Source organism: Diaporthe batatas (assembly GCF_019321695.1).
Source record: "Diaporthe batatas strain CRI 302-4 chromosome Unknown Contig00003, whole genome shotgun sequence".
Taxonomy (NCBI): domain Eukaryota; kingdom Fungi; phylum Ascomycota; class Sordariomycetes; order Diaporthales; family Diaporthaceae; genus Diaporthe; species Diaporthe batatas.
Window position 1 is genome coordinate 2,586,398 of NW_025408550.1, and position 27,191 is coordinate 2,613,588.

At 56.5% G+C, this 27,191-nt stretch overlaps 7 protein-coding genes across 7 annotated transcripts; 4 read left to right on the forward strand and 3 right to left on the reverse strand.

The window, feature by feature from the left end:
• The first annotated feature begins 243 nt into the window (after nt 1-243).
• On the forward strand, nt 244-2,875 carry KVR01_002436 (uncharacterized protein). The gene is made up of 2 exons (XM_044791644.1): nt 244-370; nt 446-2,875. Exons 1-2 carry the CDS (start codon nt 325-327, stop codon nt 2,704-2,706), a joined length of 2,307 nt encoding a protein of 768 aa, XP_044647451.1. The 5' UTR covers nt 244-324; the 3' UTR covers nt 2,707-2,875.
• KVR01_002023 (uncharacterized protein) lies at nt 2,852-4,235 on the reverse strand. The gene is made up of 4 exons (XM_044787098.1): nt 3,989-4,235; nt 3,677-3,922; nt 3,486-3,586; nt 2,852-3,417 (listed from the first exon to the last, which is right to left on the reverse strand). Exons 1-4 carry the CDS (start codon nt 4,053-4,055, stop codon nt 3,280-3,282), a joined length of 552 nt encoding a protein of 183 aa, XP_044647038.1. The 5' UTR covers nt 4,056-4,235; the 3' UTR covers nt 2,852-3,279.
• Nucleotides 4,236-9,494: 5,259 nt separating this feature from the next.
• On the reverse strand, nt 9,495-14,349 carry KVR01_004005 (uncharacterized protein). Its single transcript, XM_044794599.1, has 2 exons — nt 10,789-14,349; nt 9,495-10,735 (listed from the first exon to the last, which is right to left on the reverse strand). Exons 1-2 carry the CDS (start codon nt 10,822-10,824, stop codon nt 9,668-9,670), a joined length of 1,104 nt encoding a protein of 367 aa, XP_044649020.1. The 5' UTR covers nt 10,825-14,349; the 3' UTR covers nt 9,495-9,667.
• Nucleotides 14,350-14,755: 406 nt separating this feature from the next.
• KVR01_002692 (uncharacterized protein) lies at nt 14,756-18,626 on the forward strand. Its single transcript, XM_044794389.1, has 4 exons — nt 14,756-16,111; nt 16,179-16,262; nt 16,320-16,482; nt 16,536-18,626. Exons 1-4 carry the CDS (start codon nt 16,017-16,019, stop codon nt 17,814-17,816), a joined length of 1,623 nt encoding a protein of 540 aa, XP_044647707.1. The 5' UTR covers nt 14,756-16,016; the 3' UTR covers nt 17,817-18,626.
• Nucleotides 18,627-18,852: 226 nt separating this feature from the next.
• KVR01_004000 (ubiquitin-binding serine/threonine protein kinase VPS15) lies at nt 18,853-23,958 on the forward strand. Its single transcript, XM_044792454.1, has 2 exons — nt 18,853-19,323; nt 19,391-23,958. The coding sequence occupies exons 1-2, from the start codon at nt 19,110-19,112 to the stop codon at nt 23,848-23,850; spliced, it is 4,674 nt and encodes a 1,557-aa protein (XP_044649015.1). The 5' UTR covers nt 18,853-19,109; the 3' UTR covers nt 23,851-23,958.
• Nucleotides 23,959-24,257: 299 nt separating this feature from the next.
• KVR01_002700 (U2 snRNP complex subunit LEA1) lies at nt 24,258-25,742 on the forward strand. Its single transcript, XM_044785356.1, has 5 exons — nt 24,258-24,531; nt 24,624-24,664; nt 24,756-25,016; nt 25,094-25,228; nt 25,300-25,742. The coding sequence occupies exons 1-5, from the start codon at nt 24,450-24,452 to the stop codon at nt 25,522-25,524; spliced, it is 744 nt and encodes a 247-aa protein (XP_044647715.1). The 5' UTR covers nt 24,258-24,449; the 3' UTR covers nt 25,525-25,742.
• Nucleotides 25,742-27,157, reverse strand: KVR01_002170 (uncharacterized protein). The gene is made up of 4 exons (XM_044782504.1): nt 26,858-27,157; nt 26,702-26,787; nt 26,545-26,635; nt 25,742-26,470 (listed from the first exon to the last, which is right to left on the reverse strand). Exons 1-4 carry the CDS (start codon nt 26,919-26,921, stop codon nt 26,175-26,177), a joined length of 537 nt encoding a protein of 178 aa, XP_044647185.1. The 5' UTR covers nt 26,922-27,157; the 3' UTR covers nt 25,742-26,174.
• Between the last annotated feature and the right edge of the window lie 34 nt (nt 27,158-27,191).

The window sequence follows — 27,191 nt, forward strand, 5'->3', positions numbered from 1 at the left end:
AGCAGGGTCTACGGCCAAGTCTCGATATTGGGCAACCCGTTTTCATGAAGGTGAACTGTTCCTGAACGTGTACCGAAGTACCCAGGTATCGAGTGTACGGAGTACTGCAGTAGCACCCGCACCGACCAAGTTCAGTACCCTTGGCCCTGCAGAGCCCCGTACCGCCCCCACCAGCAAGTGGCGGACCCTTGTAGAAAATACTTGTGAATCAAACCCGAGCTTCTGGATTGGCGGGGTACAAACGATTCTCCCGCCGTGGTTGACAAATTCCACCTCACGCACAACTTTCGTGCCACCACCACCAAGGTTTTGCTGTCCGTAGGCATGGAGTTCAATCTGCCTACGAGCCCTTGGCTGGGGTTTCCAGACTGTGAGTTATCAAGCGCCCTGCAACTGGATTGGTCGTTGTGCAAGTCTATCGTGTGGCTAATTCAGTTGTTCGCAGCCGCCATCGAGTTCTGGCACGCAAATCGCACCGCCATAATCTTGTCCACCTTCACCGTTTTGGTTCTTGTACGCGTGTACTTGCATATTACCCAAGGCAACGAGCCGCTCCATGTCTTCCCCAAGATCTACAATGAGAAGACCCACGAAAACGTCGCAATCCCAAGCCCGCCAGGGGACAAGATCGACGAGGCGAAGCAGGTCAAACCCGCGGGCCCGCGCAGAATAAAGGGAGAGCTGAACAGACGGAGAGACGCACAGGCGTCTGGCTCAAGGCAGATCAAGACACTAGTCTTCTTCTCGTCCGTGACAGGCAATACCGACAGGATTGCAAAGCAGTTTATCGAGGACTTCTTCGGACTGCTACAAGCAGTAGAAAGCGGCCCCAACTGCACCTTTGCGAAACCGGAAGCCATTGACTTGGCAGAAGCTGACCTTGACGAATACTTCATTTCACTACCGAAGCTGGACGCCGACAGAGATGTCGCTACGGAGTTCTTCTATCTTTTTTTGCTGCCCAGTTATAACATCGACACGATCAACGACACATTTTTGGAGCATCTGAAGGAGACACACCACGATTTCAGGATCGACACTGCACCTCTCTCACGCATACTTGGCTATTCCGTGTTTGGATTTGGCGACCGAGAAAATTGGCCGACGGAGGAAGAGGGCTACTGCGTTCAGGCCAAGGATGTCGACAAATGGATGTCAAAGTTGACAGATCGCAAGCGAGCGTATCCGCTTGGGATGGGTGACGTCAAGCGTGACGGCACCGAAAGACTCGGCGAGTGGAGGAACGGACTGACTGACATATTTGGCCAGTTGGCTCGCGATGGGACCCTGGGTGAGGGTGTTCCTGGCTCCGGAGACGCCGTTGAAAGCGATGACGAGGCCGACGAGGCCGAAGATGACGGAGAGGTTGTTTTTGAAAACCAGGAATCGGCCCAGCCACGAAAACTCAAGTCTTCATCGACAATGGACGACATGGAGGACCTCGGCAGGGTGCTGCAAAACGCCAGGGATGAAGGCAACACGAAATCTACCGCACCCCTGGCCATTGACTTTACAACCGAGTCTAAGCGGAAGACGCCGGTTCAGACCGTGAAAGAGATGGTTCCAAAGGAATCCCCTACCTTCAAATCTCTGACGAAGCAAGGCTACTCGATAGTGGGCTCACACTCCGGTGTAAAGATTTGCCGTTGGACCAAGTCTGCCCTCCGCGGCCGTGGCTCTTGCTACAAGTTCTCATTCTACGGCATAAACTCCCACCAATGTATGGAGACCACACCATCTTTGTCGTGCTCCAACAAATGTGTCTTCTGTTGGCGTCATGGGACGAACCCTGTTGGGACGACCTGGCGATGGGTAGTTGACCCCCCAGATTTGATCTTCAACGGGGTGAAAGAGGGCCACTACAAGAAGATCAAGATGATGCGCGGATTGCCCGGGTTGAGGGCGGAGCGCTTCGCAGAGGCGATGCGCATCCGCCACTGCGCATTGTCTTTGGTCGGAGAACCGATTTTCTACCCTCATATCAACGAGTTCTTGGAAATGCTGCACGGCGAACACATAAGCAGCTTCCTGGTTTGCAACGCGCAGCACCCTGACCAGCTTGCTGCTTTGAAGCACGTCACGCAGCTTTACGTCAGCATAGACGCGAGTAACAAGGAGTCACTGCGGAAGATCGACAGACCCCTCCACCGGGACTTCTGGGAACGATTCCAGCGGTGCTTGGAGATCATGCGGGAGAAGAGGTTCAAGCAGCGAACAGTTTTCAGACTGACACTGGTCAAGGGGTTCAACATCGACGATGAGGTGCAAGGGTATGCAGACCTTGTGGAAAAGGCTCTGCCCTGTTTCGTCGAGGTCAAGGGCGTGACTTATTGTGGCACTTCAACTTCCTCAAGTGCAGGCCTCTCTATGGCAAATGTCCCATTCTACGCGGAGGTGTGTGAGTTTGTGACAGCGCTTGATGCCGAACTCAACCGACGGGGTCTTCAGTACGGCATCGCCGCGGAACATGCCCACAGCTGTTGTATCTTGCTTGGAAGTGAGCGATTTAGGGTGGACGGGAAGTGGCACACTTTGATTGACTACGACCGGTACTTCGAGTTGCTTGAGGAGAGGGGACCGGACGGAGAATTCAGCCCAGAGGAATACATGGGCGAGGAGACACCGGAGTGGGCCACTTGGGGAAATGGCGGATTTGACCCGAGGGATCAAAGGGTCGACAGGAAGGGCCGGCCGATTGAGACTTGAGCCCGGGTCGACGTGTGCCGGAGCCCTTGTACTTGACTTTGAATTTATGTCTATGCCTAGCACAACCCACTTGGGTCACACACGTTCCTCACACATTGATACCCAGAATTGGCGAGAGGAGGCGATGCGGACCTGGCCGCCAACATTACACAACGCTTGAATTCTCTGCTTATTGCCTCCGACATCATTAACCCCTTGCACGCTCAAATATGCAATAACTTGGTCAACTACACTCGTGCGAAATTCCCGGAGGACCCAGCGCCAGACACATTTGAATGGTCATCAATGCATTGTGAATGTCTTCTAAAGCTCGTCATCACTGCCATTCCACTCCCGCATCCCGTCCCGCCGCTTTCCTGGTATGTGTACAGAATGGATCGTACAAATTTCACCGCCGGGCCTTGGTTCCCGGAGTATGTTTTCAACCGTCCGCCCGACTGCTTCCACGATATGCGAGGCCCCCGAGTAGTCTTGTGATAGGAGGTATCTCGCCGTCATAGAGTGGAGGCTGGGAAGGATCGTGCAGACATTTGCCTCAAAGCCTGCCCGCTCAGTATACATGTCGGCTGTTGTTTAGTCAAGGCCGACGTTGGGCATGTCGGCAAGGTTTGCGAGGTTGGGCATGCCTGGGATACCGCCAGCGCTGGCCATGCTCTCCAGTCTCAGGCTGGGGTCGTATGCGATCATCTCGGCGAGCAAGTCGAGGATAGGCTGGTTGCAAAGCAGTGGTAAGCACGAGACTCCTTCCAGCGGGCAGCGTCGCACGGAGTAAAACTCACCTTCGGTACCGTCTTGTCGTAGATGTTGATCAGGTCTCCAGGTGTTGGGTAGACCTTGAGGCCCTTGTAGAATGCCAACGCCGCTTCCAGAGCGCGAGACGCTGCGTCATCATCTCCAGTCAGCCACCAAATCCACAGCGAGGCTCTGGCTTTGGCAAAGCCGCGGCCCGCCCTTGTTGTGCCACACTCACGGTCTGCGCCCAACTGCTCTCCCATCGTCACCTGGTCGAGGAAATAGGCCTCCTTCTCCTCCACGCTCGTGGGGAAGCCCTCCTCTCTGGCCTCGTCGACGGCGGCCTTGATCTCTTGGCGCCTGCTCTGGGTCTCGACCTCGGACTGCTCCTTTGCCTGTCGTACTTGCTTGCGCTCGTTGCGCCGCAGATTCCTCCTGAACTCGGGCTTGTTTCGTCGTGCGTGATCGAAGTAGACGGCGTAGGCTGGGGTGGGCAGACAGGGTCAGCAAAGAAGCGCATCAATGGTCCTCTCTGCGGATGCATCTATACCGAGGAGACCGGTCGCCACTGCGGCGGCCGTTGCAGTCGCAATGACTGTGGTTTGCGATGATGCCATTGTGCGTCTGTGTGAGTTCTTCCGGATTCCTTCTTTGGCAAGGGGTCCAGTCGCGGAATAGAAAGAAAAGGGGGGTTCTTGCGGGAGGAGGAGGGTGTATTGTCTGCAGCGGTGATGAGTGGTCCTGCGTTTGCAAAATGGTAGGACTGCAAGGTTGCGACCGATATCCGGTTCTTTGAGGTTGGAAGCTCAATGCTGGAGCTCATGGCCAATTTTTACGCCGGGGGTACGTAGGTACCTGGGGTCCCAGTAGTCTGTAGTAGTACCCCTGTCGTGTCCAGCTACCTAGGTACCTGACTGCCCAATGTGACTGACCTAGGTACTGTACGAAACACATCTGCGGGAGACACTCTGAGCTTCCATCTCCCTCCTCCCTCCACGGCCCGCCCCGGTCCCACCACTCAACGACCGACCGACCAGCCAACGAAATCGAACATGTCGGAAGAGAGGAGGGGAATCTCCCTCCGGAAAGGAGGCAAGAGAAACCAACGACCCAAGATCAGCGCACCGCGCCAGATCTCGGAGCCCATCGCCAACGATGGCGTCTCCGTCTCAAGAAGCTCGGGGGGCGGGAGACCCGTGGCTGCTGAGGTGACCCCTCGGCCGAGACCACCTCCTCAAGCTGGTGGAAAGACATCCGACTATGTGAAGCGTCGATACTCCACGCGGTACAACATCCCGGACAACTTCGATGTCACGGCCGCCCCTCCGATGCCGACGATGCCTACCCTTGACAAGTACGAGCCATACCGGAAGCCAGCAGAGGCGGCAGACCCTCCAAGTTCAAGGGGAGGCCCGGTTGGCAGCAAACCGACCGTTGATGTGAAGTCCCTCAGAGATCCGAGGCTCAATCCTGATGCGTACGTCACCAGCGCGCTGGCGAATGCAACCGAGGACGAGATACCGGACTTCGAGGATCGCTTACAGAAGCTGAAGACCCGGGCTTCAAACGACCTGCAGCAGAATGTGTACCAGAATAGAACTCAGTTCATCAAGATTAGCAAGGAGGCAGAGAAGCTCAAGGAGGAGATGCGTAACCTCAAGAACCTCATGTCGGAACTGAAGACGAACACAACAGTGCTTCGATCTGCTTCCTCCCGCAATGAGGAGTCATCCGGGACGAATGGGGACTCTTTCTCCTCTGGTATGAGCAAAAGAGACAAGCGAAGCTCCGTCGTGGACCGAGCAGCTCTGTGGAACTCTCAGATGCAGGTCGGTATACGCCATGTGACCTGGAAGCCGCACTATAACTAACCATCGCGAGCAGGCACTCTACAAGACGATTGAAGGGTCGCAGAAGTTCCTGCCAAATTCCGTTGGTCGTCATATCATCCAGGATGCCGGGTCCTGGATTGAGCTTGACAACGCGACGTACAAGTCGAGGCGGTCCATCCAGATTGTCCTGTTGAACGATCATCTACTCATTGCCTCTCGTAAGAAGAGGAAAACGGAAAATCCCGAGGCGCGAGGTCCAGCGGTCAAGCTGGTCGCCGACCGCTGCTGGCCTATCCTTGATATTGAGGTTGTGGACATGGCAGGGTCCAACGATTCGTCCAGCAGCAGAACTAAACTGACAGATGCCATCATGGTCCGTGGCGTGGGACAGGGCTCTGTCATCTACCGCACAGAGAAGCCTGATGATCCCGAGAAGCGATCCCTCATGCTCAACATTCGCAAAGTAGTGGAAGACCTTCGACGAAACATCCAGTCAGAGCGAGAGGCGAACAACAAAGCCAAGGAGACCATCAACTACTTTGCATCAAGAGACCCGGGTCTTCTGCAGAAGACGGAGCTCCTCGAGACCCTCTCGGATATCAAGGACATGCTCATCGAGGTGGACGGGAAACAGCAGAATCTTCGATGGGTTGAGGGTCAGATGGATGAGCTTGACATTGACATTGCCCTGCAGCGGATTGAACCGGCTGTGGTTCGAGTGGAGAAGCTAAAGAGCCTTTCTCGAAGCCTCAAGAACAATGCTGTCGCACAAGACTTTATTGAGTTCAAGGTCGAGGAAAGATGCTCACGCTTGGCCGGGCTCATCACTCGCGAGCTGGGCAGCACGCACAGCGAAGTGAGCAAGACCAAGCTGCACGTCAGCTGGCTGAGTCGGCTTGGCTACGAGGACCGCGCCAGAGAGGCATATCTTGAGGCGAGAAGCAGCATCATCCAAAAACGCTCTCGGTGAGTTGGCTGACATGTGAGAATGAATGTTGCGGGTGCTTTGCTAACTTGTGTCACAGCCAATGTGTCTTCCAGGGAGACCTGCACCTCTACATCTGGCAGATATCATTCGTGTACTTCACAATCATCAAGAACACGGTAGGCTGCTTCCAAGGTTGCTTCCCGCCGCCCATGATGAGCGCCTGTGTCAAGTGGGCCAAGGAAGAGGTTGAGGCTTTCAATGTCATCCTGGCAAGACAGCTGAGCAGCACCGAGCACGGGAGCGAGGCGTGGACCAAGTGCATGGAGCGGGCCAAGGAGCATGCGCAAATGCTTTCTGAGGTTGGACTGGACTTCCGCAACCTCGTTGGACAGGAACCGCCGGCAGTCAATGGCAGTGCGCCTAACGAGCCGGTCGGACTGGGCCTATCATGAGCTGGTAGTAGTGTGTTGGGGAGAATCTCTTTGCTACGACATTTTTGCCCGCAGGGACGATTCCGCAGGGACGATTTTCCTTGTTTGCAGAGCCTCGAGGTATGGCGCGACGCGCAGATAGATGGCTTCATCAGGAGCTTACATCCGGAGATGCACATTACGTAAATACAGTGTAAAAAATTCAATGACGAGCGGATGAAAAATGGTTGTCATTGTTTACGAGCACCTTGCTTGTTTGTTACAGCATTTCCAAGGTTCCGTGTGCGAGCTGACTGATCGAGCTTCTTTGACGGACGGCCCCTTTTTCGCTAGCACCTAACGTTCTGCGGGGCTCAAGGGGCGTTAGACCTAGCGTAGGTGGTGTAGGTGGCGTTTGAGGTGCAAATGGCGGCTGGGGCCTGCTCTGGCCGGCTGGCTCCACATTCCCTCACTGGCTTCGAGCGAGAGAGGGCAACCTTGGGACGGCTCCGACCTACCTGCCTACCTAACTAAGCACGCATCCCACCATCGACCTTCAGACAATCCCCATCACAGCTTTGATACCCCCCGTTCCGCACCCTCTCCGTACTCCACAGGAGCACATCGCAGTCCTGCGAGTGAGCTCCAGGCCCCTTGAAAAGCCCGCTGCGACGACGACACCCAGCTGCAACCGCCCTCCTGCGAAAATCACCGACTGCTTCCTGCCGCGGGCCCAAAACGTCATTGTGTCCTGCCGCCGCGATCGAATCCCATCAACGACCTTGCGACGGCGACCCTCGTTCCTAGCAAGATAACATCTGCTCTGGCGATCGGAGAGACCCCAGCGGTCACTATGGATACTAACATGGAGGATGTCGGGCGCATTCCCGCAGACCTGCCCGCCGCACCTCCCTTGGAGCCCACCACCATCCCAACGCTCGACGGCTGGATCGAGGGTCTGATGAACTGCAAACAGCTCGCAGAGACGGACGTTCAGAGGCTGTGTGAGAAGGTTAGCACTCCTGTCGAGATGGCTGGCCGGCGACGGCGACCCTCCCCGCCGACAACACCAAAACACCATTGACCAAGCTCTGGACCGTTGTTCCCTGCTCGCGTGCCAGCTATCGGTGGCCCCAAGCTGACCAGCAATCACAGGCGCGGGAAGTTCTCCAGGACGAGTCCAACGTCCAACCAGTCGTATGTGCTCGATAACCCAACTCTGCTGCCAAAAGCGCTCACACGTGGTACAACAGAAATGCCCAGTGACTGTCTGTGGTGACATCCACGGCCAGTTCCACGATCTGATGGAACTTTTCAAGATTGGTGGTCCAAACCCAGACACCAACTACCTTTTCATGGGTCAGTGCTTCCCATCGCGCCCCCTGCAGAGACATAGACGCTGAGAAACGCCCACAGGTGACTACGTTGACCGTGGTTACTACTCCGTCGAGACAGTGACCCTTCTTGTCGCTCTGAAGATCCGATATCCTCAGCGAATCACCATCCTCCGCGGCAACCACGAGTCGCGCCAGATCACCCAGGTGTACGGTTTCTACGACGAGTGCCTCCGCAAGTACGGAAATGCCAACGTCTGGAAATACTTCACCGACCTTTTCGACTACCTCCCCCTCACCGCCCTAATTGACAACCAGATCTTCTGCCTGCACGGAGGTCTGTCGCCCAGCATCGACACCCTCGACAACATTCGGGCTCTAGACAGGATCCAGGAGGTCCCTCACGAAGGTCCCATGTGCGACCTGCTGTGGTCCGACCCCGATGACCGGTGCGGATGGGGAATTTCGCCCCGTGGTGCGGGTTACACCTTCGGTCAGGACATATCGGAGGCGTTCAACCACAACAACGGCTTGACTCTGATCGCTCGGGCCCACCAGCTGGTTATGGAGGGGTACAACTGGTCTCAGGATAGGAACGTCGTGACCATATTCTCTGGTAGGTCCCCACACATCGAGCATGTTCTTGTGGGTTTACACAACTGACGTTCGGGCAGCCCCCAACTACTGTTACAGATGCGGCAACCAAGCCGCAATAATGGAGATCGACGAGCACCTGAAGTACACCTTGTAAGTTTCTCTCCGACGAAGAGGACCGGGTCCGCGATGACTGATGATATGTTCTTAGCCTCCAATTCGACCCATGCCCTCGTGCCGGGGAGCCCATGGTCTCGAGAAGGACACCAGACTACTTCCTCTAAACTCGATGCCTGGCCTTGCGAATTTGGGCGTGCTGTGCGGAGAAAGGCTTAGAAGCAAAGAGCGTTGAGGTAGATTAGCACCACTAGCAACATATATCGCCACGAGTGGTGCATCCCTGACTTGTGTACCTAATCAACTGTTCCGCGGGCTGGGTCTCGCCGCCTGCCCGGGAAAGTTTAGACAAGAGGGACAATATTAGACGTCGTTTTGCGGGTAATGCGCGCTCGACTTGCCCTGCTAGTGAACAGACAGCACGGCCCTGTCTCCAGCTCAAACGACCTGGCTTAAACTGTCCGTTAAGACGGCCGTTAAGCCGGCCGTTGAGGCCCAAGTCGCTGAGTATATATTGTAGTGCCACTGAGAACATGCTCCACCAGAAGGGGCATTTCAGCATCACAAGAAGAATCCAAATGCACCTTGCAAGGAGCTGAGGGGCGTTCTCATGCCAATAAGTTCTGCCATAATAGTGTTCGTGACCCGAGAGGCTCTCACTTCGCTGGGATGAGGTGAAACTCTCGTGTCCTTGGCCGGTGGATAAGACTACCCTCGGTGCTTGCCACCTGCATACCTATCGAGACGATCGATCAAAGCTTCGTTAACATCCAACTGCCTTACATTATACTCGATTGTTGGATACTGGTGAAACCATACGGGCGGGTGATTGTGTCATGTCTCGGATGGCCTGATTATTCCAATTAAGTAGTCTATCTCGCTAGCTAATGATGCCCATATGGATGCATTACAACACACTACCGCTGCCACCTGGGCCATTACTTGTAATCTAGCCGGGATATCAACGTAGAGTGGTCACAAAGACGCACAACACAACAAACCAGCGACGAGCGCTCACGAAGAATCGGCCACACGCTCCTCGTCAAGCTCCGCCCGCGCCCTGGCCTCCCACTCGCTCTGCCTCCTGCTCTGCTCGGCCGGGCTGTCAAGTGCAGCATCGTCGCCAAAAACATCAATCTCCCGGTTGACGGTGAGACTGCTGCCCATGGTGGCCCTCACGGGGCTCTTCATAGGGCTCTTGGTCTCGCTCGCCACCCTCTCGCCCGAGTAGTGGCCCGGCCCGCTGCTGCCGTCGGGGATGTGGTAGCGCCTGTCGAAGCGGGTGATGGCGTAGGCGTAGACGACGACCAGCTCGATGACGAAGTTGAAGCAGTAGAAGCACGCCCTGGAGTGGTACCAGGCCGGGTCGGCCGCGGGCCGGGGCCTGGTGAAGCTGACGCCGATGCGGAAGCCCGCGCCGAGGGCGAGGATGGCGGAGGTGAAGAGGAGCAGCCAGATCTTGGTGCGCTGGCGGCCCTGGCCGAACTTTTCGGGGCGGGGGCGCGCGCGCGGGGCGGCAACCGTGATCAATGTGATCGGGACGGGCAGGAAGGACAGCACCGCGAGGAAGGTCCCCGCGAAGAGCTGGATGTCGCGGTCGATGCGGCGGGTGTTGGGGTCCAGGGTGAAGAAGGAGTCGACGGTGGCGGTGATGACCATTATCAGGTTCGCAGCGACGCAGAAGTACAGGAACTTGAAGGCCCAGCCCAGGGGGCGCGACCAGCCGAGGGCCGGGTGGTAGGACCTGATGAGGCGCTGCGCAAAGATGAGGTTCACGATGAAGAGGAGCAAGACGCCCGCCTGGACGAAGATGGTTGCCGCGATGGCGACGTTCACGCTCCGTGGCTGCGAGGCCCAGACTATGCGAAGGACAAGGGTTGTGATGCGGGCCATGCAGAAGCCGAATAACAGGGCCGAGAAGACGAACTTGTGGTCCCGCTTGTGATTTATTTTGAAGATGCTCATGTGCGTCGCAGCCCCTACGATGAAGAAGAGCAGCAGGACGGCGCAGATGGGGTCGTCGACGGAGACGGTTGGACGCCCACCCAAGAGAGCTGTGGTTGGAGCATAGGGAGGCCCGGACTGAGACGAAGATTAGAAGCTTTGTCCTAGAAGGAGGCAGGCAGAGTGCGTACCATCGCCTGGGGACCCTGTTGTCCCGTTGCCGACATGGCTGGCGTTGATGTTGAACGGTCGCCTCGTCAATCAATGTCTAAGCACCAACGACAACTCTCGTCAAGGTGGTCGTCAATGGTGAATGGCAATAGGCGGGCTGATGGCATCTGAGTAGGGCAAGGGCCGTTCGCGGTAGTATACACACTGCCGGGGATAGTCTCGAACAAAGACGAACCAAACGGTTCATCCGAATCTTGAGGGGTTCTCGTGCACGGGTTTGATGTAGCACAGCAGCATATCTCGTGACACCGGCGGGATCTTACTTATATACTAGACGGGTGATGGAGAGAGGACCTACTCATTTACAATCACTCACAGTCAGTAGTCTACCGGCTCGCTGTTCCCCGCAGAGCCGTCCAGTTCATCAGTGACGCATCTTGAATGTGGCGTCTTCAGCTCCAATGGCTAGCTGCACAAGCAGGCAGCGCGACATCGTCGGCGAAGACGGATGGGCGAATCGCTGAGTCCGCTCTAGGCATCGGGGTCGGGACAGGCGAGGTCGTGCATGATGTCAGCAGTTTGGGGTGGTGGTGACCGAAGAGTCGGGTCGAGGTCGGGAAAAATGGAGCGCGAACCTCCGTCCTCCACCCCCCTCCTCCGCACCTCTAAAAGCGAGGCGAGCTGTGGGGCTCTCTGCTACTGTGTAGTTGTAGCATCAATCCCAAGTCATCCTCCTGTTAGCGTTGCATGGTCTGGCGGCACTGGATGGACGTTGCCAGCTTGCCAGCCAGACCGTCTCATCTGCCTTGCGACACGATGAAGGGCACAAAACCACCAGAAAGAAGCCTGACCGGCGATTACCAAGTCTGTGCGGGAGCCAATCTTGCACCCAACTGGCAGCACCTTCGGTAGCATCCGACTGCAACCACTTGGGCACTTGTGGTCTTTGACAATCTGTCGACCCTCGAAATGGGGCTACGGCCCGTCATCCTGCTACCGTTGTACTGCTAGCCCTGGCTGGCCTTTCAAAAGACTCCTGGAATGCCACAAGTAGCCTCTGCCCTGACTTTGTGCCGAAATCAAAGCGTAAGCTACCCAGTAGCTTGGAACGCGTCTTCCCGCAAACAGGAGCGCACTGCACAGCCGACGTCAGTAGCACATGCCGGCCATGTCGATGCGTGAAGTATGTCTGTCGTTGATATTAGCCTGATCATGTGAGGTTGGAGCTTTGTTTCCCTGGGACTGTGGCTGCATGTGGCCAGGGGTCGGGAAAATAAATCCAGTTGTGATCAGCCTCGCGCTCCTTAAACGAGGCTGGGCCAGCCCGATATGGCCACCCCACAGGAGACTAATACATTATGCCGAACGCGGCTGCGTCCCTTTCGCCGCTCAACCATGGCTCGGGAGTCGGGACTTGGAGCCTCAAGATCATCGCCGCCAATGGGCCGTCTGACCGGCTCGCCCGCGGACGACGACCGCCGCCATTGCGCTGGTCACCAGACTGGCGGGACGGGATTGCATTGACGAGTTTGCGCAAGGCTGCCTCAACTGCTACCTCGGCAGTGCGCACACGGGAGTTCCCTCAGGCCGGAAGCTTGGAAGAGCTGTCCCATGGATATGCCTGAATGGCATCTAGACCGCCAGACGATCGCGATGGTGCGTGTAGATTGGTCTTGGCCGCCCTTCAGCCGCCCGGCGCGGTCAGAGGGCGGGCGGCGGGGAAGGCATATAACCCTTCGCCGGTATTGTTGCTCGAAGTGGTGGAGAGGACGAACCCCGCGCTCGTGCAGCAATCACGTCTTCGTCATTCATGCGGCTCACCACGGGGCGAACCACACCAGAAGCAGATGTGATGAAGCGCGCATCGGCGATAGCACCGTTTTGTCCAACGAGGAGAGAAGGAGCCTCGAGACCATCAAGTCAGACATGTGTCATGAGGCAATGCCAGGTCAACACCTGGCACCTGGCGCAGCATGTGCGGGGAAGAGGCCTCTGCCCGCCATCACGACACGGACGACCTGGACGACCTGGGCGGCAGGATTTCGTCTGAACATGTCGTCTCAACTCTCGAGCTCAGCCGACCCTTGGATCCACGGACCACCGGGGGCTGAGCGTCACAGGCGCCAGGGACTTCCGGTATCTTCGCCTATCGCTTGTTTGCGCTGCGAGACGAGGGGGGAGCAGCGGCAGCAGCAGCAGCAGCAGCTTGCCTGGGTAGATCATCAGGCAGGAGGGGTTCGAGGAGGGAAATACGTCCCAGAACGGCAATGGTGATCTCATACCAGGGCGTGAGAGGCTGAGGTGATTGATCCTCCCCGAATGAACTGCCCAGACAGGCCTCAACTGGACACTCTGGTCCCTGCTGGGGATCATGAGCTTTACTGGTACGGCCGCCCAGTCGTCCGGAGTCCGTCGAGCTGCCAGCAGGCAAGCAAGCAGGCAAGCAAGCATGCATGCATGCGAGCTCTCCCTGCCTTGTCCAAAGCACCTGCTTGCCTGCTTGCGTGGGTTTGTTTTTCCTGATGACATGGCAATACGAGAGACAAGAAAAATGAAATCAATCGGTAGGGCGAGGACCATCCCAAGTCAGGCGACTGCGACTGCAGCAGTCGATGCAATCCGACTCTCCATCTTGGTCCCTTCTAGCTGCCAGCACTGACGGAGCTTGGGAGGCTTGAGGCCAGTCTGGTAGGGCCAGTCTCAGAACTTGTCTCAAACAACCCAGGTGGCTTCTTCCCGCCGACTACCCTGCCACCCTGCCACCCAGGCACTAGCTCCTTTCCCCACGCCCTAGAAGGGCGGCTCGCCGTCGTTCCATTCCTCGACTTGACTCGAGCCCATCGCCGTGTCGGCGCTCGTGCTGCTGCTGGTGCTGCTGGTGCTGCTGCTACATAGCGCTGCTGCTCGGCCCTTTGTGGTCCCCCTTTAACGCCGGCGTGTAACTTGACCAGTGGCCTCACGTTGGATTACACCGTCAATGGCTGGCCACGATTGGACAGGTGCACGCATGCCCAGGTGCCCTCGCGGTCCTGTATTTCTGTGTTTTCGTGTGCCTAATTTGGCGAGGTCGAAGGATCCCTGGCAGGACCACCCTCAGTTGCAAGCAGTCGGGCCGCGGTGGACAGGGTCAGCAGCTGGGGTCAACAGCTGTGGCTGCTGTGCTGGCCGTGAAGGGCTCGTGGCCGCCGGCGGGGAATTTCCCAGGTGGCTTGGGTCCCATGTCCCTTATCTTGCTAGCATAAACCAAGCTGATAAAACCGATCCTCCCGCTACCATGCCAGCCATGCTTGCCATGCACGAGCAGACGAGGTGTGAAATTGTGCCGGGCTGGCCCAACTGTCCGTGTCCTCTCGACGGCCCCTTCTGCAGCTGTCAATGCGGTTCTGGCTGTCCTGACAGGCCCCAAACCCGCGCCCTGTTCATCGCAATCAAAACAGGCCGCAGGTCTCTGTACGAGGTTGGCAACAGCATAAAGGGCGAGCAGCCGCGCAGGGCCTTGCCGTCATGCGACGGTTCCTATCAATAGCCACTGCGGGCCAGTGCGACGAGGTAGCACGGATACCACAGCGTCGTGATCCAATGGCGGGCATGCTGCCATGTCGTAACCGTCCTCCGTAGGCCTTTTCTCATTTCAGGCCCTGCTCTGGCCGCGCGCAAAAAAAGGCAAAACGACGGCCTGGACGGTATCCCCATGCCAGGCATGCCCCCCCTCCCCTGCCACGCCGCTCAGCCCTGGACCCTGTTCCTGATCAGCTAGCCCATCTCGGCTACATCCCCAAATTAGGACGAAGCTCTTGTCTGCGGTCGGCTGCGGGTGGGGTGGAGCGTGCTGGGTGCTGGGTGCTCCCCTTTCGCAATCACGCATCCGGACCGGCCTCTGCTGCCGTTGCTTGGTTGGTGTTTGCCTGCGTGTCTGCGTGACTGTGCCTGCGGGCTTTTGCTGTTTATGTTTCTCTTTTCCTTTCTTCACGACTAGAATCTGCCGTCGTCGCGGATACCTCCCCCCCCTCACGCAGCATCCTCCTAATACACAGTAATCCTGCCTGCTGCTCGAGCCCGTTGTACATACCTGGACTGGCCGTTGAGGGGGAACGAGGTGCAATTGTCCATACACGCTTCCGACGCTGTGCGATTCATCCACAGTGCAGTCACCCAGCACTCGCCCAGCACAGCAACACAGCACACGGCAGACAAAATTCAACCGCAATCTCAACACACACACACACACATCGTGCTGCTGTCGTCTCAGGTCTCTTGACTGCCACTCATTTTGCCCAATTGCGTCCACATCCCAACTACCGCACCCTCTTTTGTTTCTGTTTGACCTGCTGTCGCAGTACATGGTCCCTCCTACCACAATACACACACACACTGCCCTCACTAATTAATTCTTCCCTATCCCGCCTCGCTCTCCACACCTCATCAGTCACCACCCACACACCCACACGTCCACACGTCCTCACATCCTCACTCACATCCACACCCGTCCACCTCAGTGTCGCCTTGCATTAGACCGGCGGCCCTCACCACGGATCCCCCCACCTCAGCCTGTCGGCGCTTCTGCACCTGGCGCATGATAAACACCACACATAGTTCCTCCCGTCCCTGCAGATTGGCCCAACCTATCACGGCAAGAACAGCCGCGTCCGAAGCTCCTCCTCTGGTCCCTAGTCTCCCGCTTCCTCGTACCTGCCTCGCCTGCCTGTGCAGCCTTCGTCTCTCTGCGCCCAGCTGCTGTCCCTCATTTCCCTGAAGAGGCTTGCTCTTCCCGTCCGCAGCTGGCACGGTTTCTCGACCTGGAGAAACCCGCCCAACCACCACCGAACCGAACCGCCCTCTCAAGCGACAAGCTGCACGGGAACGCGACCTGACTGGCCCCGGCCGACCTCGCACGTATCCTCGAGCTCGTAGGAGAGGCTTGGTCACGGTCCGATACAATACACCACCGCCCCTTCGAGCGACACGCAGCGCCACTAGGAGCTGTGATCGACACTGGCCCTCTCTCACTCACGACCACCCTACTTGGATCTCATCTTGAGCTTCGTGCGACGATGAATAAGTTTCTGGCGTAATACAAAACCCACCACAAACCCAGTATCTCCCGCCTCGTCGCAGCCAGACCCGCGCCTTTCAGCAAGACGGCAACAGTCGTATTCGGACCAGGATTGCGAGTGCTGCTTCGGTGTGAGGAAACAGGCGAGGGTGAGGCCACGACCCAAGTGGCGTGTCACCTACGACCGCCAGCGCCATGGCCCAAAGCTGCATATCCCTCCAGGGCTCGACGACGTGTCCGTCATTTCAGTCCGCGTCCATTTCAACAGATTCCACGCTGGTGGGCTTCTTGTACGTATCTCGAACAAGAAAACTTTTTCTTGCATGGGGAACATTGCAGTCTGACATCCTATTACAGTTCATTCCTCCAATTCGTGTCAGACCGTGCATCTTTTGATTCACAACTCGAATCCTATGTCCAGACGACATACGTGCAGGACAAGTTAGTTAAACTTGAAGCACCCGTTGCCGTCCCGCTCACGTGCTGACATGGTTTTAGATATCAGACATTGTTTGGCTGTGCTAACATCGAGCTGACCAACACTTCCAACCTCTACGCACGCTTCACGACTTCTGTAATATGTAATGCCATTGTGCAGAACTCGATCAATTCTTGCGGACTGTCATCCTCACAGTCGCGGCCTCTTTGTGCCGACACTTGTGTAAGCCATCCTGCTCATTGCTGTTATGAGCTGTGGTACTGATCATCCCAAAGGCACAATTTGCACAGACAGAAGCGTACTACGTGTCTGACAACCAGCTATGCTCGAACCCCAGCAGCGGGGCTACCACACAGATCAGGGCGGATTTCACAAACTGCGCGCTGCCCGCAGACTCGCTGTCGTCGGATAGTTGCATCGATGGCATCGAAAATGAGCCGGACAACTGCGGTTTCGGCAACAGCACCATCGGCCTCTGCTCATATTGCGCATCCGGCGGCACTAACTCGACCGACACGTGTTGCTACAACTCGAATGCCGAAGACCGCTGTGCAGGCGTGACACTGCCTTCCATCACATCGACAATAACTCTGCCAACCTCCACGTCCAGCCCTTCCCCCACGAGCACTGCAGCTGCCGGTAGAAGCGGTCTTAGCGGGGGTGCCATCGCCGGGATTGTGATTGGGAGTATCGTTGGTGCTGCGCTGATCATAGGTCTGATCTTGCTGTGCTGCATTTTCATCCGACGCCGCAAGCAAGGAAGTCAGCATGGGAGCATCTTCAATCAGCCGTCCCCCGCGCGGAGAGGCCCCATGTCTCAGGCCGGACCCCCTAGCACGACACCACACGGATACGAAGTGCTGCCTGGCGGTAGGATTGCCAGGATGTCGGCTCTAGAGGGCCACTCGGGAGACGCGCCTTCTCGTCATTCCGAAAGCGCCGCGGCAGTCGGCGCTGTTAGAAGCAGACGCGTTGAAAACCACTCCTCTTCGAGTGAATTCGGGGACAGTCCGCAGTCGGAGCCCCGTGCAGGTGTTTTGCGACCACCGCCAACGTCGATGTTGAAGAGGACGGGCTCGCTTTCGAGCGGATCCGTGCTTCTTGCCGGCGAGGATGCTGGCAGCAACGGAATGTCATCACCACACGCTGTCGCAAGCCAGCAATCAGAGCAGTTGCCATACTTCAAGGACTACTACTCCCAAGATGAGATTCACCCTGGCGATCGCGTCGCAGTGCTCTGGGCTTACCAACCACGCGCGGCCGATGAGTTCGCCCTCGAACGTGGTGACATGCTCAAGGTTGTCGGCATCTGGGACGATGGCTGGGCGACTGGTGTGATGGTGGACGAGCGGGCTGATGAATGGGAGGCTAGACGCCAACAGCAGCGAGACAGCGGCGTCTCAAACACGTCTGGCCGCGGCCGCGACCTATCACCACCCGCCAGCGGCGAGATCAAAGCCTTCCCACTGGTTTGTGTCTGTCTACCGGAGCACTGGAGGAAAACCATCGACAGCGACACCTCGACCGAGGCGGCATCCAGTGCCCACCAGCGCTGAAGTGTACATTCGCCACACTAATTTTCACGACTATACGATTTTCTTCCCCCGTATCGCGTCTTGACACAGCCAGAGTCTTGCATTGCAGGCGTTCGATACCATTTTTCTTTACGAACAGAGGAGGCAGATGAAGCATATTTGGTCCGGGATGTCTTCGCCCGCCCAGTCAGTCATGCAACGAGCACCCACAATGGTGTACCGGGTGACGGTCTCGGAAGGATGACCAGGAAACATAGAGCAGTTCCAACAGTGCTACGACACGTTTAATGCCCTTTACCTTAGACGACCTAATATCTTCTTTTCTCCTGCACCCTCCCCTTTCATTTCATTATTTTGGTCTAAATATACCCAGGTTTGCGACGAGGTGTTTCTAGGTGGTGGGTGACTCGAGGGGAGGGGCACAAAATCATGTAATTTTTTGCCTACCATTCAGGAAAGAGGAGATGATATGCGCTAGGAAGGTCGCTGAGGATTACGATGCCTTATGCGGAGGACGGGGAGATATCGAGTTGAACGACTTCAAAAGCCCCGCCGTGGTTGGCAATTCACTCAGTATTTCCATGGGCAGCCGAATTTGAAAAGTGCATTGCTACAGTGACATCTCGCTCTGAGAACTTCAAAACCTGAAGCAGGCCGCGAAGGAAGAAACATATTTGCTTTATTAGGGCTCGTGACCAGAGCAGCCATGAGATGGATGGTAGGGCGGCCGAAACGGTGAGGAGAGTGGAACGACAAGGACTATTGACTTTTTTTGAGTGGATTATTCCTGTAATTGAATACGCGGTGCATTGAATGAAAGCCAGAAAAAAGAAGAGAAAAAGTGTATAAATTCTGATGCTGCTTATTTACATTGATGTATGTGCCTAGGTCATCATTGCCTCTTGATGAACTCTGGTGTCGTCACCGGTTCAGCAACAGTTGACTAGGTAGTCACCCCGGTAAGCGGCAGGCAACAGCTGGGCACCTGGGTAGCCAGCTTAGGAACTTAGAGACCGGCCGCATAGGTACGTATTATTAAGTACGGAGTACCTCTTGGCCAGTCCGCCCACGTCTTGCCCACTATGTAAACGTACAGCGCCCCGGACGTCGGTGAACATTCGAGTTGGATTCCTGATCAGCAAAAAAAACAGCAGGGCCCGCCCGTCAGGCTTGATGGTGTCTCGCAGGAGCTAGGGCGACCAACATGCTCCCAAACCGACGCGCTTACTCGCATCACAAGTTGCGATAGCTCTTGTTCGCTAAGGAACCATCTCCGCCTCTACGAGCGGCACCGCGCCGTGCATCTTTGCGACGATGGGGCAGGGCTTCTCCGTGACAACGCCTGCGGCCGGCGCTGCGGGCATCGAGGTCCCAGAACTGGCAGACCTCGTCTACGAGAAGACTCTCGGGTCTGCACGGTTCATGAAGTCTATCCGCGCCCGGCATCACGATGGCGTCGTCCTGGTCAAGGTGTTCATTAAGCCCTATACCCCGATGTCACTGAGTCGCTTCAGGCAGGAGATAATTCGTAAGCACGCCTCCTCTCCAATCCCTCCTTGGGACACCCTTGGCTGAGTGACGGTACCCATGTACAGGTGAGCGCAAGCTCCTCGCCGACATCCCAAATGCCCTCGGGTACCAGAGGGTTGTCGAGACCGAGACCAACGGCTACCTCGTCCGCCAGTACCTTTATAACTCTCTATACGATCGCTTGAGCACGAGACCCTTTCTCGAGGATATAGAAAAGAAATGGATATCTTTCCAGCTTCTCTGCGCCCTGCGCGACTGCCATGCGAGGGATATCTACCATGGTGATATTAAAGCTGAGAACACACTGGTGACCTCATGGAACTGGCTCTATCTCACCGACTTCTCCTCTTCCTTCAAGCCGGTAACGCTCCCAGATGACAACCCAACCGACTTCTCCTACTTCTTCGACACGTCCAGCCGGCGAACATGCTATATCGCCCCGGAACGATTCGTAGCGCCAGGCGGCAATGCAAGCCCCAACGCCAGCTTGACTTGGGCCATGGACATATTCAGTGCCGGGTGTGTGATCGCAGAGCTGTTTCTCGAATCGCCCATCTTCAGCCTGAGCCAGCTATACAAATACCGGAAGGGCGAATACGACCCGGGCATCTCCCACCTGAGCCGTATTCCGGACAAGGACATACGTGAGCTGGTGGCGTCCATGATCCAGCTGGATCCGCAACAGAGGTACTCTGCCGAACAGTATCTGGAGTTCTGGCGACACAAGGCATTCCCCGAATACTTCTACACGTTCCTGCACCAGTACATGGAGGTCATTACCGATCCTTCCCCCGGGCAATATCCCCTCTCGGGCGCGACCAGAAACTTGGGCGAAGCAGATGAGCGCATCGATCGAGTATTCTATGACTTCGACAAGATTTCGTACTTCTTGGGATACCAAAACGACTCCCGAGGCTCAGAATCGGTTCAGCTGCTGCCGAGGCTTGGACTGGGTCATTTCCCTGTGCGGCTCAACATCCCTAACAACGAATATGCCGTGTCTGGCGATGTCAAACCGGCTTCTGACGATGGGACCTTGATATTTTTGACCCTCGTCGTATCATCACTGCGGAACACCGCGCGGGCGGCATCCAAGGTTCGAGCCTGTGATGTTCTATTGGCATTTGCGGAGCGGCTGACGGACGAGGCAAAACTTGACCGTGTGCTGCCATACCTCATCTCCCTGATCAACGACAAAGCCGATATCGTCGCCATCACCGCGGTCAGGACAATAACGCAATTGCTGGCACTTGTCAAGTCAGTGAACCCTGTCAATGCACATGTTTTCCTCGAATACATCCTGCCGCGCATGCAATTAGCTCTCTATGGGACTAGTACTCTCCCCAGCCCGCTGGTGAGGGCAACATATGCATCCTGCATTGGCAGTCTGGCTACAACGGCCAAACGTTTCTTACAGATGTCATCGACCCTCAAAGCCGCGGGGACCATGGCAGCTGCCGATCCGGAGGTGGAGTCGGGGAGCCAGCCAGATGCAAATTTTGATGGCTTGTTCGATGAAGCTCAGCAAGAGCTGATCGAACTATTCGAGACGCACACCAAGAGCCTCATCGAGGATGCCGATCCCTACGTTCGGCGGGCCTTCCTCAGCTCTGTCCCTGAACTATGCTTGTTCTTTGGAACCGCCGAGTCCAACGATATTATACTCACGCACCTCAACACTTACCTCAACGATCGCGACTGGATCTTGAAATGTGCTTTCTTTGAGACAATCGTTGGAATCGCCGCATTTATGGGCAGCGTCAGTCTTGAAGAGTTCATTCTGCCCCTCATGATCCAGGCCCTGACCGACACGGAAGAGCATGTAGTCCAAGGTGCTTTGCACTCACTGGCAGAATTGGCTGGCCTTGGGTTGCTGTCAAAGCCCCGGCTGTGGGAGCTCACCGATGTCGTCGCCCGATTCTCGATGCACCCGAATATATGGATCCGGGAGTCAGCAGCTCATTTCATCTCTGCCGCCGCAAGATATCTGCCGCCAGCAGACATCATCTGTACGCTACTGCCGATGGTTTCCCCTTTCCTAAAGACCATGATCATGCCAAACGATTTCCACGAATTGGCCTTGTTGGACGCGCTCAAGAAGCCTCTCTCTCGGTCTGTGTTTGACCAAGCTTTGTTGTGGGCGGTACAGTCCGACAGAGGCCTTTTCTGGAAGACGATGCGCAATTTGCGCAGGCTCTCTTTCGGAACATCGAGTGCCATGCCTACGAATCGGGCGTCTAAGGAGCTGCATCCCAAGAGCCTCAGTAAGGTCGCGAAGAACGAGGAGGACGAGCAGTGGCTCGGCAGGCTTCGGAACCTAGGTCTGTCGCCCAACGATGAGTTCAAGCTGCTGGCACTCCGCGAATTCATTTGGCGCCTGAGCCAGATCAAGACGAGGGATTCGTCTGCAAATGTCACCAATCCCGAGCTAAACGACATTATCAACCTGCGCACTCTAAACGTCACCGTGCAGACCGTCATGTTCGACGAGGAAGCCCCAAAGAAACAAATAGCCGGGGACGATGTGGACATGGACGCCAACGCGCCGCGCACGATCACTGACGCACTAATGGATGCATCTATGAGCATCGATGATCCAATAGGGAAGCGGAAGCGCGCTGCTATCAACACACACCGGGTCAGACTGAGCAGCCAGATGACCCTCTCTCCTAACCCAGAGGACCGCCTGCCCCTTGAGGAAGGGATTCGGTCCCCCAATGGTGAATCGTCCAGAGACCGGACCCGAATAATTTCGGCCCGCCCAGACGAGGCGACTGAAGAGATTGCAGGCCCCGCGAAGAGGGCGCTCCGGCATACTTCCAGCGCCATCAGCCTGCTCAATAGAAAGGACAGGAGGGACAGTACCAAGGCTACAGCAGAGACCGGCATGACCGACGCGAACGCCACTGGACGTGTGGAGGGCCTGTTCTCACCGGCCACGCCTTCCAGGATATCCATCGGAGATGGCGACGACAATGCTCGAGCTCACCTTCATTTCAGTCATAATTACCCCGGCAACGATCCTCATGTCCTGAAAATGCTTGACTCCATGTATGTGGACAACTACCCGCATGACATTGCCGAGTTTGGACCTCTGGTCACGCCGATCAACCGCCGAAAGGTCAGCAAGAACGCGAACGGGCAAGTTTCAGAGGGCTGGAAGCCGACAGGTAAGATGATGGCGACCTTTTCCGAGCACGTTGGAGCCATCAATCGCGTTGTGGCTGCCCCTGATCACGTCTTCTTCATCACGGGCGGAGACGATGGTGCTGTGAAGGTGTGGGATACCGCAAGACTGGAGCGCAACATTGCTCACCGGTCGCGGCAGACACACCGGCACGCGCCAGGGGCAAAAGTCCTGGCCTTGTGCTTCATCGAGAACACGCATTGCTTCATCAGCTGCGCCAGCGACGGAAGCGTACACGTTGTCAAGGTCGAAACCGCCTTCGCAACTACGGCGGTCCGTTACGGCAAGTTGAGGCTGTTGAGGGAGTACCAGCTGCCAGATGACGAGTTCGCTGTCTGGTGCGAGCATTTCAAGCAGGAAACCAGCAGCGTGATGGTCATAGCCACCAACAGGTCACGCGTCCTCGGGATCGACCTGAGGACCATGTCACTCCTGTACGTACTGGAGAACCCAGTCCATCATGGCACTCCTACCTGCTTTTGCATCGACAGAAAAAAGAACTGGCTCTGTCTCGGTACTTCACACGGCGTCTTAGATCTTTGGGACCTCCGGTTCAAGATGCGGCTCAAGGGCTGGGGAGTGCCAGGCAAATCTGCCATCTACCGCCTCAGCATCCATCCCATCAAGGGACGTGGTAAGTGGGTCTGTGTCTCTGGCGGGACTGGCCAAGGCGAGGTCACCGTCTGGGACCTGGAGAAGACCCTCTGCCGGGAGATCTATCGTGTCGGTGGGAACAAGGAGGGCCCCAGGGGCTACGACGCCTGGGAGGTGGACGAGGACCGGCCGGAGGGGATGCTGGGCCGCTTCGCGACGAACATCGAGCCGAGCGCCACGGGCAACGCGGACAGGGGCGTCAGGGCCATGGTGGTGGGGACCGGGTCCCTCGAGGGCGGCGAGCAGCGTGACGTTAGGCACGCGTTCCTGCTCACCGGTGGGTCGGACAAGAAGCTCCGCTACTGGGACCTGACGAGGATCGAGAACTCAACCGTGTTCAGCGGGCTGCAAGTGGACGAGGGCAAGCCGACCTACTCGGCAAGCCACCCCACCACGGCCATGACGCTCAACACCGAGAGGCTGCCCCGCGGCCAGGGCCAGGGCTCCGGCAGCGCGTCTTCATCTGCGGGTGGCAACAAGGCGGAGGACAGGCGGAGCCGCCGGTCCCACCACGGCGCCGACCGGGGCGGTGCCAGGCCGACGAGGTCGACCGTCATCTCGGTGCAGCAGCAGCAGTTGCTCAAGGCGCATCTGGATTCTATACTAGACCTGGCCCTGCTGGAGAGTCCTTATACGATGACTGTGTCTGTCGATCGGTCTGGCGTGGTGTATGTGTTTCAGTAACGGGGGGTAATTGGGTAGAGCATGGCGTATGGGAAAGGCGAAAGAGGCATCTGGTTGGTTTGTTGCAGTGATGTGCGCATAGAAATGATATACCAAATCACAGCGAAACAGACCTGCCCCCTGGGCTGATTATGACCGAGCCAGTTTACATGTCCTCAGTGCGGGTGTTTATTGGAATCATGGTGCAATCCGAAAATGGAAAAGAAACACACCGTCCGAAAAAGATACCACCCCAAAGGCCGGACATATTCAGTTGTTGCCTTGCAGCTTCAGAATGTATATAGCATTTACAAGCTCATGGCAATGTAAATGTCAGGGTTAGCAACCCTGGTTGTTTGGACGGGCTGGACGTCACAGCTCAGCTTGGTGCCGCCCGCAGCAGGGACACTGGCCGAAAAAGTTACAGGCCACACGCGACCGCGGCGGGCCTAATATTTCGAGCTGCTGTCTAAGGCGGCCATTCCACCCTCTTGCGACCCGACACAGCACCCTCGTGCGCCCAATCCTCTTCTCAAAGGACCAAGAAACCCCCCTCCTTGCGCCCCGATCGAAGCCAGCGACAAACACAAAGCCCAGGTAAAAACCCGCCCGTCGCCAAGATGGTGAGGCTCACGGCGGACCTGATCCAAAACTCCCTCTCGTACCTCAACCCGCTCAAGGAGAGGGAGCTTGACCTCCGAGGTGCGTTTAGAAAAGGACAGATGCTACACACATTGGTCTTTGCTTGAGAGAGCTAGAGTTGATATCAAATGTTTTGTCTTGTTGGCAAATAGGTCACAGGATACCGACCATTGAGAACCTGGGTGTCGCCGGCGTACGTATCCAACCCTCCCTCCCTCCCCCCTCATATCTCTCTTCTTGATGTGGACGCCCTGCTTTGCTAACATCCGAGCAACTGGCCGCAGCCACAAGACGCCATCGACTTCACCGACAATGACATCCAGATCCTCGGCAACTTCCCGCTGTCCCCGCGGATACAGACGCTGCTCCTGGCGCGCAACCGCATTTCGACCATCCAGCCCAACCTTCCGAACGCGATCCCCAACCTGAAGAACCTGGTGCTGGCGTCGAATCAGCTGGCCGAGCTGTCGGACCTGGACGTGCTGGGCAAGTTTGCGCGCCTGACGCAGCTGGTGCTGGCGGACAACCCCGTCACGAAGAAGGAGGTGGGTTCTCGCGACAGAAGTCGGGGCTTGATCAAAGATGGGGGATGATGAAGAAGTCAGGCTGACCGTGTCTGCAGCACTACCGGTATTGGGTCGTCTGGCAGTGTCCCACGGTGCGGTTCCTCGACTACCAGAAGGTCAAGCAGGCGGAGCGGGAGAAGGCCACCGAGCTGTTCGGCACGGCGGAAGAGCCCACGGAGCTGGCTTCAAAGGTACGAGGAGCACTGTCTGGCGGATTTGCTGTTGGTGACACGTGTGTGTGCTAATCGAGGACGGCCGACAGATCAAGGGCATCAAGTCCCAGACATTCAACGTCTCCGCGACGAATGGAGAGGCTGCTGGCGGGTCGAAGATGAAGCGCCTGAAGCTCACAGACAAGGAGAAGCAGAGGCTTCAGGAGAGGATCAAGAAGGCCAGCAGCCTGGAGGAGATTATACGGTTGGAAAAGGAGCTGGAGGAAGGCCGTTTGCCCGCTGGTATTATGGCCGACGATGCCATGGAGGAATAAGCCAGGTTTCTCTATTATTTGTGTTGGGGACATATCATGCGGCTGTGGAAGGGCTGGGGGCAACTTGCTTTCCACACCCAAGCTTGTGTCGGCGCAATGGGTTTCGAAGTCTGCAAAGACGGCTCTTTGATTGAGCGCTCGTTTCGCACCTCATCGCACAGGATCCAAGGCTGCCGTGTAGGCCAGAGAGGGTCTGCATTTGCATTTGCATTTGCATTTGCATTTGCATTTGCATTTGCATACGCTAGCTATATGCTCTGCTGAAAAGTCAAAAATAGCACCGGAATTAATGCAAAATACCACCCTTATCGACGGTCTTTCCTGACCAGTGTGCTTATTCTGCTTTTACGCAAACCATTTGCTAACTGGCCACACGCCGCCGGACAACCTCAGATGTAACGGGTTTCTCATGAATTCTAATGAACTCCATGCGTCCTCCTTAAGTCGGACATGCTTAGACAAGACCGGCCATCCGACTCAGGACTCCAACTCGGTGTCATCATGTTGCCGTGTCCCTACTATGTCGGCTGGTCACACCAAGGCCTAGCCGGGAAGATCCTCACGACTTGACGCCGTGCCTTCGTCGGGTTGGCAGCTGGGACAACGATGGAATCGGGCCCCTTCTCCGGGGGGGATGCGCCAGGGGTTACTTAACCCGTCATGTGCACGTCACCATCGTCCGGGCCCGACGCCTGTGCCACATGCTGTGCCTCATCCTTGACCACGTCGTGCACTCCGAACCCGTTGATGCTCTTATGCTTCTTGCCGTTGGGCTGGCCCGCGGCCGCAGCCGCATCGTCGACGTGGCCGTCGCCCCCGGCGGGCTTGCCGCCCTGCAGCTTGGCGCGCGTCTCGGCGGCCTTGTGCTTGATCTCCTTGTAGGGCTGGGTCTTGGGGATGGTGTCGTCGAGGAACTCCAGGTTGTCCTTGGCGACGACGGCGGCGGCTGGGAGGTGGTCAGTATGGTGGTCGGCTCTCAGGTGTCCCGTGGCATATGAGAAAGAGTCTATTCCTCCTTACATAGGTCCTTGTACTGTACGTTCCTCCTGGGTTTCCGGTCCAGCTTGGCCATGTTATGGCCCTGTTCTGCGAGATACTGGATGAACATTTCCTGGGGGCTATTGTCAGTGACTACTAGATCGAAGCAATCAGGTGGAAGCTACCCAAGCAGACTCACAGTAGCCAAGGTGATGGCGAATGCCGCATTATTTGAGCAGATATTGATGTCTGGGTCTACGGCGATGATCTTCTTGACTCTTGATACTGCATGGCGGTGTTAATGCTGCTTTAGTCAGGGGCATAAAAATGGAAAGAAGTAGCAGACCAAACTCACATGGAAGCTGAACTGTGCCAGTCACCTCCTTACGAGGCCTGATAGGAGTCGTGTTGTACGGCATCCTGAGCCTCGATCTTGAGTATTTCGTAGACTGACTGAGGTTTGAGACTTTTGTTGTTGTTGAATATTGCACGAGAATGCCTGAGACTGAGATTTGGTGCGAGAGTAAGCGAATCTTATGAATGTGAAGGGCTGGCTGAGTTCAAATGTTCGTTCGATGTACAGCATGAGATTCAGTCTGGCCCTGGCCTGGTTAATTGCGACGCGGTCCTGCTCACTACAATAAGTGCGACGCGGTCTACCCAGGTACCTAGGTACCAGATATGTAATA

What these genes read in the sequence shown, in the direction of transcription:
- KVR01_002436 (XM_044791644.1), top strand. Translation starts at nt 325, where the DNA reads ATGGAGTTCAATCTGCCTACGAGCCCTTGGCTGGGGTTTCCAGACT. An exon ending in TTGGCTGGGGTTTCCAGACT is followed by an intron (nt 371 to 445) that starts GTGAGTTATCAA and finishes AGTTGTTCGCAG; the next exon opens with CCGCCATCGAGTTCTGGCAC.
- KVR01_002023 (XM_044787098.1), bottom strand. Translation starts at nt 4,055, where the DNA reads ATGGCATCATCGCAAACCACAGTCATTGCGACTGCAACGGCCGCCGCA. An exon ending in AGAGCAGTTGGGCGCAGACC is followed by an intron (nt 3,587 to 3,676) that starts GTGAGTGTGGCA and finishes ATGATGACGCAG; the next exon opens with CGTCTCGCGCTCTGGAAGCG. An exon ending in ACGACAAGACGGTACCGAAG is followed by an intron (nt 3,418 to 3,485) that starts GTGAGTTTTACT and finishes CTTTGCAACCAG; the next exon opens with CCTATCCTCGACTTGCTCGC.
- KVR01_004005 (XM_044794599.1), bottom strand. Translation starts at nt 10,824, where the DNA reads ATGTCGGCAACGGGACAACAGGGTCCCCAGGCGATG. An exon ending in AACAGGGTCCCCAGGCGATG is followed by an intron (nt 10,736 to 10,788) that starts GTACGCACTCTG and finishes TCTTCGTCTCAG; the next exon opens with TCCGGGCCTCCCTATGCTCC.
- KVR01_002692 (XM_044794389.1), top strand. Translation starts at nt 16,017, where the DNA reads ATGGCCCAAAGCTGCATATCCCTCCAGGGCTCGACGACGTGTCCGTCA. An exon ending in ACGACATACGTGCAGGACAA is followed by an intron (nt 16,263 to 16,319) that starts GTTAGTTAAACT and finishes ACATGGTTTTAG; the next exon opens with ATATCAGACATTGTTTGGCT. An exon ending in CTCTTTGTGCCGACACTTGT is followed by an intron (nt 16,483 to 16,535) that starts GTAAGCCATCCT and finishes ATCATCCCAAAG; the next exon opens with GCACAATTTGCACAGACAGA.
- KVR01_004000 (XM_044792454.1), top strand. Translation starts at nt 19,110, where the DNA reads ATGGGGCAGGGCTTCTCCGTGACAACGCCTGCGGCCGGCGCTGCGGGC. An exon ending in CTTCAGGCAGGAGATAATTC is followed by an intron (nt 19,324 to 19,390) that starts GTAAGCACGCCT and finishes ACCCATGTACAG; the next exon opens with GTGAGCGCAAGCTCCTCGCC.
- KVR01_002700 (XM_044785356.1), top strand. Translation starts at nt 24,450, where the DNA reads ATGGTGAGGCTCACGGCGGACCTGATCCAAAACTCCCTCTCGTACCTC. An exon ending in GAGGGAGCTTGACCTCCGAG is followed by an intron (nt 24,532 to 24,623) that starts GTGCGTTTAGAA and finishes GTTGGCAAATAG; the next exon opens with GTCACAGGATACCGACCATT. An exon ending in ACCCCGTCACGAAGAAGGAG is followed by an intron (nt 25,017 to 25,093) that starts GTGGGTTCTCGC and finishes CCGTGTCTGCAG; the next exon opens with CACTACCGGTATTGGGTCGT.
- KVR01_002170 (XM_044782504.1), bottom strand. Translation starts at nt 26,921, where the DNA reads ATGCCGTACAACACGACTCCTATCAGGCCTCGTAAGGAGGTGACTGGC. An exon ending in TGGCACAGTTCAGCTTCCAT is followed by an intron (nt 26,788 to 26,857) that starts GTGAGTTTGGTC and finishes ACCGCCATGCAG; the next exon opens with TATCAAGAGTCAAGAAGATC. An exon ending in CGTACAGTACAAGGACCTAT is followed by an intron (nt 26,471 to 26,544) that starts GTAAGGAGGAAT and finishes ACCACCTCCCAG; the next exon opens with CCGCCGCCGTCGTCGCCAAG.